This window comes from Danio aesculapii, chromosome 9 (genome assembly GCF_903798145.1).
Source record: "Danio aesculapii chromosome 9, fDanAes4.1, whole genome shotgun sequence".
Taxonomy (NCBI): domain Eukaryota; kingdom Metazoa; phylum Chordata; class Actinopteri; order Cypriniformes; family Danionidae; genus Danio; species Danio aesculapii.
The window spans coordinates 3547189-3557102 of record NC_079443.1 but is presented as its reverse complement, the minus strand read 5'-3'; the positions used below and the strand labels follow the sequence as shown (position 1 = coordinate 3557102).

The following is a 9914-nucleotide window of genomic DNA, read 5'->3' as shown; positions in this document are numbered from 1 at the left end:
GGATAAACTAAATTGGCCACAGTGTATGAAACACAATGTGTATTGTGTGTGAATGTGAGAATATATGGGTGTTTCCCAGTACTGGGTTGCAGCTGGAAGGGCATCCGCTGCATAAAACATATTCTGGAATAGTTGGTGGTTCATTCTGCTGTGGTGACCCCTGATATATTAGAGAATAAGTTGAAGGAGAATGAATGATCTGAAACATTAAAGTGTAACAAACATGGAAAAATAGGAAATCAGTAAGGGGGCAAACATTTTCACACCGCTGTATCTGTGTTTTCTACATGTTTGAATGCAAAAAAACAGACATGCTACGAGATTTGTTTAAATGTATTTGAATTTATTGGACATTCATTTAAACATGAGGAACATTCAGAAATCCTCACAAAGCTAGCATTCTCCTCGCAAATACTACAGGAAAGACTGATGACTTCAAACTGACCGAGGTAAATCAGAGCAGATTCACCAAAGTTTTGGCTTAGAAAAATACAAAGACGTTCACCAGGGCTCTGCAAAAGTGACCGTTTTCGGTTCGAAGAGGTGACAAACACAAGGAAGACCTTGATCTTCAAATAAAGATTTTTGAAAGGGATAGTTCACCCAAAACTCAATCATTTACTCGCCTTACGCTTTCTTTCTCTGTTAAACACAAAAGAAGATCATTTGAAAAATGTTGGAACTTCCGTTGTATGTTTTTGTTCTTACTATTGATGCTTTGATTCAACTAGAAACTCGTAAATATCTAAAAACCACTTGAGCGTGAGTAAATGTTGAGTTAATATCCTTTTTGGGTGAACAATCCCTTTTGAACAGTTGGAAGATGAATCCAGTATATCGATATGTATCATTAATACATGATTGTGCCTCTGCTGAGGTGGATTATTAACAAAACTAAACCGCAAGAGCCAAGAAAGAACAAACAGTTGAAAGTCACGAATTACTCCAGCATTTGGTCCGCAGCAAGACAGCAGAAATCTCCACCAAACTCAGTTCACGATGCTGAACGCGTCCCGCTAGGCAAGATCTAAAAGAGGTAGATCTCTCGAAATCTCCAGCTCAAAAGAGTAGAAATGGGTGAGTCTGACAAACAAATGATCATTATTAACGCAAAATCAAAAGGCAGCATCTACATTTGGAAGAAAAGCCTAGATTATTGACCGTTTCTACATAACGTCTACCACTTAAAGGGATCGTTCACTCAAAACTGAAAATTCTGTTATCGTTTACTCACTTATTAAATCTGTCAGAGTTTCTTATTCTGTTAAACACAAATCAGGTAATTAAAAAATACGTTTGAAACCTGTAAGGAGTGGTTGTTTTTCCTACTTTGGAAGTCAATAACAACCAGTTTTGAACATTCTTCAAAATATCTTCTTTTGTGTTCGACAGAAGAACTCATTAAGGTTTGGAACCACTTGAAGATAAGTAAATGGAGTAAAATTGGACTTCCGTTGTATGTTTTTGTTCCTACCATGGAGGTCAATGGCTGCTTTTTGGTTCAACAAGACTTGTAAATGTCTAAAAACCACTTGAGGGTGAGTAAATGTTGAGTAAACTTCATTTTTGGGAGAACGAGGACGAATAAATGGAGTAAATTAGAATTTTTGAGTGAACTAACCCTTTAAGTATGTTAATAAGTACTGTATTACAATACAAACTGTAATACAAAATTGTTGATACTCAAATCTGTGCATATGTTGGATTGTAAACGTTTTTTAATTTCGTGGAGGATCTATGAGTGAGACGAAGGTTTAATGAGTGTGTATGGTTCATATTTGGCTGTGCATATTAAGCTGAGAGTTCATTGTGCTCAGCGTTACCTGGATTGAAACTGAAACATTCATCGTGTTTTTGTATTTTTTTGCATGCAAATGTTAAGGCTTCTGGTCTGCGAGGCCTTCTGCTCTGGTGTGCTTTGAATCGCATCTACGGTCAATGCTTCGTATTTGTGTTCCAAACAAAAGGCAGAATCAAAGGTTTGCACGCACAAATCATTTCATTTCCAAAAAGAGAGAGATGATTACAGCTTTCTGATCAAGCGGCGAGGCGTTGTGCAGCCAGCTCCTCCGCATCGTCACGGTTCTCATTGATCTCCACCAGCGTCCGCACAAAGCGGGTCCATTCGTCATTTCGTGGGACTGCGATTTGCTACGGAGAAAAAAGCAAACGTATTCACTAAACATGCGTAAAGACACTTTTTGCGTGAAATGTGTGTATAGACGTTGTCAGACTCTTAGTGAAAACATCCGTGTGCACATTTTTTATAAAACGTTTCCCAACCCTGTTCCTGTAGGCACACCAACAGTACACATTTTCAAACTCTCTCTTATCAAACACACCTGAATCAACTCATCAGAGCATTAGAAGAGACGCCAAAACCTAAAGTTAATGGTTCAGATGAGGGAGGCATCCAAAATATGTACTGTCGGTGTGCCTCCAGGAACAGAGTTGGGAAACACTGGTCTAGGCCTGCATGATTGATCATTAGTAAATAGAAAGAAACTCATATTTGGCCTGTAAGTGCAGCTTCAGATAAAACACACACACAAATGCAGTCTTTGAATCATTCTGATTACAAATGTGTGGTCTATACCAGTGTTTCCCAACCCTGTTCCTGAAGACACACCAACAGAACACACTTTCAACCTCTTTCTAATCAAACACACCTGAATCAACTCATCAGAGCATTAGAAAAGACTCCAAAAGCTGAAGTTAATGGGTCAGATGAGGGAGACATCCAAAATATGGACTGTTGGTGTGCCTCCAGGAACAGAGTTGGGAAACACTGGTCTACGTCAGCACTATTAATTGTTTTTAAACCGAAAGAAACTCATATTTGGCCTGTAAGTGCAGCTTCAGATAAAACACACACAAATGCAGTCTTTGAATCTTCCTGACTACAAATGTGTTGTCTAGGCCAGTGTTTCCCAACCCTGTTCCTGAAGACACACCAACAGTACGCATTTTCAACCTCTTCCTAATCAAACACACCTGAATCACCTCATTAGAATATTAGAAGTTAATGGAGTCATATAAGGGAGACATCCAAAATATGGACTGTTGGTGTGCCTCCAGGAACAGGCTTGGGAAACGTCTGCACGATTAATTGTTTTTAAACCGAAAGAAACTGCTATTTGGCCTGTAAGTGCTGCTTCAGATAAAACACGCACGCACGCACGCACGCACGCACGCACGCACGCACAGTCTTTGAATCTTTCTGACTACAAATGTGTTATCTAGGCCAGTATTTCCCAACCCTGTTCCTGAAGGCACACCAACAGAACACATTTTCAACCTCTTCATAATCAAACACATCTGAATCTACTCATCAAAACATAAGAAGAGACTTAAGAAATGTGTTACGAAGTAGCAGAAAGTTTCAAAAGAAGTTCAAACGTGCGTATAAATACGAAAAACGTACGCAGTTATTAGTTAACGAGACACATTGAGAGAAAAAAAACAACATTGCGGCTTATTCACTAAACGTTCAAATTGTTGCGCGAAAAGTGTGTACGAATGCATGTCGTTTCATTGGACAAAAACATTTTCACTAAACATACACAAATTTTTGCGTGAAATGTGTGTACAGACATTTTCACAAATGAATCATGATGCATTTCTTCTTTGACAATGTCCGCACGCACATTTTATCATGCAAAAAATGTATTTGTTAATTCAAAATATATTTATCCTAAATGTGCAATAAATATTCAACAACAACTTACACCACATGTGCACAATAATCATGTACGTATGGGGCCTTAAAAGCATGTACCGTATAAAGGACGTTATATAAAGTTAGATGTTATTTACTAGGGGTAATGCGCGGTTCACAAAACTGTCAGTTCGGTTCTGTGGTCGCAGTTTGATTTGGTTTATTTTTTTTCTCCTATTGAAACACTTAAATAGCTACATTTGTTCAGAGTTGTTGCGAAGCAGTTGCTAAGGTGTTTTAAGTGGTTCCTAGGCAGTTGCTAAGGCGTTGCAAGGTGGTGTGCAAAGTCAATGCTAGTCGGTTGTTAAGCTGTTCTGATTGTTTGCTATTTCAAGCTCATTTGCATACACATGTTACGAATTAGCAGAAAGTTTTCGTAAGAACGCCAACTTTGCGTTTAAATATGACAAACGTACGCAGTTATTATTTAAGAAGACACATTGAGAGAGAAAAACATTAGTGCTCACTCACTAAACGTTCAAACTGTTGCGAAAAATGTGCACATGGATGTTTTCACAAATAAATCACGATTCATTTGTACTAAAATTGATTCTAAATGTACAAATAGACTTAAATTGACTTGTATAAATAGTATAGGTGGGCATAGATAAATTTTTTTAATCTAGATTAATCTCGAAATTAATCTAGATTAAAATAGCTCATTTGAATTCTGCCGAAGACAAACAGAATATGTGTGGTACCCAAATAATAAATCTTTGAGGACGGGTTTCTCAAGCCAGGTGGCGCATTAGAGCAGGGGCTTATCTCCTGTTTCCAAAATGCATGACAAACTGCTTGAGAAACTGTTCTACTATGATAATGTATGAATGTCTGGTGATGAAAATAAATTATGTTCAATAGGATGTACTTGTGTTTACTAACTGTTTATTCAGTTAACCATGAATGAACGATTTATCGCGCGATAAGAGTCTCGCGTTAACGCCGATAACGGCCCACCACTAATAAATAGATACAAGTCAAAATCAAAATACTAAAAACTTTCAAGGATTTAAGGTGCTTGAGATACCGTTAAAGACATCATTACAGTCTTGTGGAAAGTGTCCGTTGATTTATGCTGGAACCACACATAAGTCATATTAATCCTCGTCTTTTTTATTGTCTTTTGTTTCAGTACCAAAATTGAGAAAGTCTTATATGGAGCTGGTTTGGGCGTGTATTATGCAAATTACTTGGGCGCTCATTACATTTACATTTAGTCATTTAGCAGACGCTTTTATCCAAAGCGAATCACAAATGAGGACAAGGAAGCAATTTACACAACTATAAGAGCAGCAGTGAACAAGTGCTATAGACAAGTTTCAGGTGTGTAAAGTCTAAGAAGCAAAGCATTAGAAAATTATTATTCTTTTTTTTTTTTGAGAGAGAGAGAGAGAGAGAGAGAGAGAGAGAGAGAGAGAGAGAGAGAGAGAGAGAGAGAGAGAGAGAGAGAGTACAGTTAGTGGTATAGCCAGAGAGGCAGTTACAGATTAGGAAGGAAAGTGGAGACTAAATAGTTGAGTTTTTAGTCGTTTCTTGAAGACAGCAAGTGACTCTGCTGTTCTGATGTAGTTAGGGAGTTCATTCCACCAACTGGGCAGATTGAATGCGAGAGTTCGGGAAAGTGATTTCTTCCCTCTTAGGGATGGAACCACGAGGCGACGTTCATTCACAGAACGCAAGTTTCTGGAGGGCACATACATCTGCAGAAGTGAGAGCAGATAAGAAGGAGCAAAGCCAGAGGTCGCTTTGTAAGCAAACATCAGAGCTTTGAATTTGATGCGAGCAGCAACTGGCAGCCAGTGCAAACGGGTGAGTAGCGGAGTGACGTGTGCTCTTTTGGGTTCATCAAAGACCACTCGTGCTGCTGCGTTCTGAAGCAGCTGAAGAGGTTTGATAGAATTAGCTGGAAGCCCGGCTAGTAGAGAGTTGCAATAATCCAGTTTGGACAGAACAAGAGCTTGAACAATAACTTGAGCTGCATTAACACTCTAAATTTTACCAACAGAAAAATGAGACTTTAAAGTCCACATGAAATCAAAACTAACCACATTGATTCTATTAGCTCACGTTGATAGTTTTGCAGTGAACAATTCATTTGTGCATGTCATTGAGAAAACAAACAATAGTTAGCCCTTGTAATCTAAAATTGAAGTCTGAAAATGGACATCCTGTTTGTTTTCAGTTAAATTCTCAGTTTAGGTCTGTCTGAGGTATTGGGCGTGGCTAACATACTTAACCACGCCCCTCCAACTGTCAGCGCTATGATTACAAACAAAAATAGTGAGGAGGAGGAGTCTGTTAGGTTGTAATAACTCTCCCCAAACCATTTTCCAGATCTTTCTGAATGAAATGCCTACTGTACTACATCCAATCAGCTCGCAGTGGGAAAGCAAGCCACACCCACTGTTTTCTCATTTAATATTCCATTTCTCTAGGAACTACATCACAATACGAAAAAAAAGCTTGCAGCTTCCGCTTCATGCAGACTTAAAGTGCGCAAGTTCAAATAAATACGAAAAACAAATGCAATTATGAGTAAACGAGACACATTGTGCATTTTCTAAAGAGGTGTACATCTTGAGATTGTCAGAGTGAACTGACCCCTCACTAACAATCCTCCATCTCCTTCTGCTTTCATCCCGTCGCTGGCCCCTGAAGGGCCGAGCTGTTAGGGCCCGTCTCTGACAGAGATGTAATTGTAGTGTGTGTCATCTCTAGAGGCTTTTTACACTGACAGAATGGGAGAAAGGGCTCTGGAAGGTGCTGCTGTGTGATGTGCGTCTGAAGTAAACTGGACTTTCTCACCTCGCCGACGTCGTAAATGTGGATCTGCCCCTCAGAGTCGCCCACTGCGATCTCTCGGCCCGCCTGAGACCAGCGCAGCCTGTTCAGAGCTGGACTGCCATCTACAGCCACGCTGGCAGTGGGCACCTGCACACACACACACACACACACACACACACAAAGGTTGTTGTTTTTTTATATATATACACAAAATATGGAGCCTGCCAATGACCTATGAATTATGGAAACATGATATACTCCCATTAGTTTGAAACCAACAATTCCTCCCATTACTCTTAGACTCTGCTTAGACAAAAGTCTTGTCAGTGAACAGAAATAATGTCCAGTATAGAATATGTGGTCATGCTGCAGTGGAAACAGAATGAATATTGTGTCTGACTCCATCATGAGCTTGGAGGACTGCATCCATACATCTCTGCAATGACTCAAATCACTGATTAATAAAGTCATCTGGAATGGCAAAGAAAGCGTTCTTGCAGGACTCCCAGTGTTCATCAAGATTGTTTAGATTCATCTTCAATGCCTCCTCCATCTTACCTCAGACATGCTCAATAATGTTCATCTCTGGTGATTGGGCTGGCCAATCCTGGAGCACCTTGACCTTCTTTGCTTTCAGGATCTTTGATGTGGAGGCTGAAGTATGAGAAGAAGCGCTATCCTGCTGAAGAATTTGCCCTCTCCTGTGGTTTGTGATGTAATAGGCAGCACAAATGTCTTGATACCTCAGGCTGTTGAAGTTGCAGATCTCTTACACGCCCCCATACTGAATGTAACCCCAAACCATGATTTTTTTCTTCACCAAACTTGACTGATCACTGTGAGAATCTTGGGTCCATGCAGATTCCAATAACGACAAGACTTTTGTCAGGTAGTGTACTTATATTTGGACTATTGTGAAATGAAAAAAAAAAAGTTATAGACAGCAAAAAATAAATAATAGTTGTTAAAGCAGTTTGAGGAAACTGTGATGTTTATTTATTATTTTTAATTATAATTATAGTTGTTTGAAAAAAAAAAAAAACCTGCAAAAATTGGTATCGTTAGGTCAAAAAATGGGAAATAGGAATCGACCAAGAGAAATGCAATCGGTGCATCTCTAGTTAGATTTCTGTTGCAATATTGAACATTTTGGAGCAACTTCTTCCTTTGGGTGATTTCTGATTCATTTCTATCAATCAGTTCAAACTATTTAATTGATGCATTTAAAAACATGTCCATCAAGTCTCATTTGTGTCATCTGCCTGTTTTAGTTAAACACTATAGGTCACGCTTTACAATAAGGTTTCAGTAGTTAAAGTATTTAATAACAAACTTAGTATAAACAATACTTGCAGAGCATTTATTAATCATAGTTCAACATTTACTGATGTATTATTAAAAAAACAATGTCATGCTTGTTGTTAACATTAGTTAATGCACTGTGAGTTAGCGTTAACTAAGAATGAACAACTTTATTTTCGTTAACTAACATGAACAAATACTGTAATAAATGTATTGTTGATTGTTCTGTTCATGTTAGTAACATTATTGCACAGTTGTCAGGAATACTCGAATCTGATTGGTCAGTCGCAACATTCCGAGGTATGTTATTCCAAGATAACAACCTCTAAATAACGAAGACTCATCTGGGAAATTCGAATCACTTGGTTTTGCTTGGTTTCGTTTCTGACTGTTTGACACCATCTATTGTCGGATTAATGCGCAGGTTAGGGTATACTCCATCAGCAGTCTTCATTTCAAGAGTTCCCACTTAGATATGCTTGCCGTATAAAGCAGGTTTGGCATGCTGTCCCGGAAGGGAACCCTGAGCTCGGAGATATTTGAGCCCAGGGCTCCCGCCCGGTCGATAAGCATATCAGGAGATCCGAGATCAGGTAGGTCTCGAAAGCTCCCCCTTTAGAAAAGGGAGGAAAAGGAGGAGATGGGGTGGAAGGGGGGATTCTTCCAAACGAAGATAGAAACAGTAGGGAGAAAATGATCCATTTATAGTAAACTAGGATCACTCTGATTGGATTATTACTGATTACAGATGAGTGGCCAGACGTGCTCAATCATATCACGTGCTCCACTCGAAATTGGTTTATGAAACTTCACTTCTGTCAGCTTTGTGTTTTTGACTGTTTGACGCCATCTTGTGTCTGATTAATGCGCATGTTAGTGTATACTCCATCAGCTGTCTTCATTTCTGTCAGCTTTGTGTTTACTTAAAGAATTAATAAACAATTACGGCTTAGAACAATGTGTCTAATTTGTACGTTTTGTAGCAAGTAGCTGTGTAATAAGCGGGATAAAGTACATCCAGGAGGGTTGTTTTCGCAGAATTAAGCGCTTATATCTTCGTGTGGGGGTTTATTCTGTGGTAACAACCTCCTGGATGTACTTTATACCTTACTTCACTAATAAATCCCTATTGTAAAGTGTTACCAGTTAAAATGTTTACTAACATGAATAAATAAATACATTTATTGCAGTGTTTATTCATTTTTGTTACCGCTAGTTAATAAAAATAAAAGTTATTCATTGTTAGTTCATGCTAACAAGCACAATTTTGTATTTTGATAATGTAAATGCTTAACTGTGACTAATAAATGCTCTTCAAGCACTTATCGACTATTATATGTGTACTGTTGATATCCTTTTAGTCAATTTACTTTGGTCAAACTTTAATGTACAATTCATGCTATTAACAACCCATTAACTAAAGCTTTTAGCTCAATAAACTACTTATTAGCTGCTAATTAATAGTTGGGTTTAAGTCTTGGTATTGGCTAGGACTAGACATGTACAATAAGATCATACTTTATAAGAGCTAATAAATGGTTAATATCTTAATAATAAGCAGGTAATAAGCCAGTAATATATGGTGAGAATTGTTACGTAAACTAAATCGTTACCTTTACGTTAAATATAGAACTCTAGCTATATTTTCCTATGGATTTTACTGTACGCATTAGACAAAACTGTGATTACCAGCTCTAATGCAGTAATGTGTAATTGTTTTACCTCAGTGTCGTTGTTGAGGTTCCACAGGTCGACGCGTCCCAGTCCGTCCACACATGCGAAGAGAGCCGGATGCACCGGAGACCACATCACATCATAAACATAATCGGAGTTATCCTCGAACGAGTACAGCGGCTTATTATTCTAGAGGACAGAGACAGAGAGAAATAGAGTGAGCTGAAGGATCACTGAAGGATCACTGAAGGACAGCAGAAACAGATGTGCAGGAATGTTGAGTTACCTTGTTGCTCCAGAGTTTCACCGTCCAATCAAATGAGGCGGTGAGGAAGAGATGGGAGAAATCCACTGGTCCAGCCGCTGTGTGACAGTGAATGCCTGTGATTGGACCATGATGACCTTCGAACATCTCACTGATCCCTGCACGACTGCT

At 38.8% G+C, this 9914-nt stretch overlaps 1 protein-coding gene across 2 annotated transcripts in view; it reads right to left on the bottom strand.

Annotated features, from left to right (window-relative positions):
• Positions 1 to 1980: 1980 nt before the first annotated feature.
• dync1i2a (dynein, cytoplasmic 1, intermediate chain 2a) overlaps positions 1981 to 9914 on the bottom strand; it is a 61925-nt gene continuing 53991 nt past the window's right edge. For both annotated transcript variants that reach the window (XM_056464678.1, XM_056464679.1), the window contains 4 exons: positions 9765 to 9909; positions 9527 to 9667; positions 6524 to 6649; positions 1981 to 2151 (listed from right to left, as the gene is read on the bottom strand). In XM_056464678.1, coding sequence (XP_056320653.1) covers positions 2038 to 2151; positions 6524 to 6649; positions 9527 to 9667; positions 9765 to 9909 — 526 coding nt within the window. In that variant the 3' untranslated portion in view covers positions 1981 to 2037. The remainder of the gene's footprint in view (positions 2152 to 6523; positions 6650 to 9526; positions 9668 to 9764; positions 9910 to 9914) is intronic.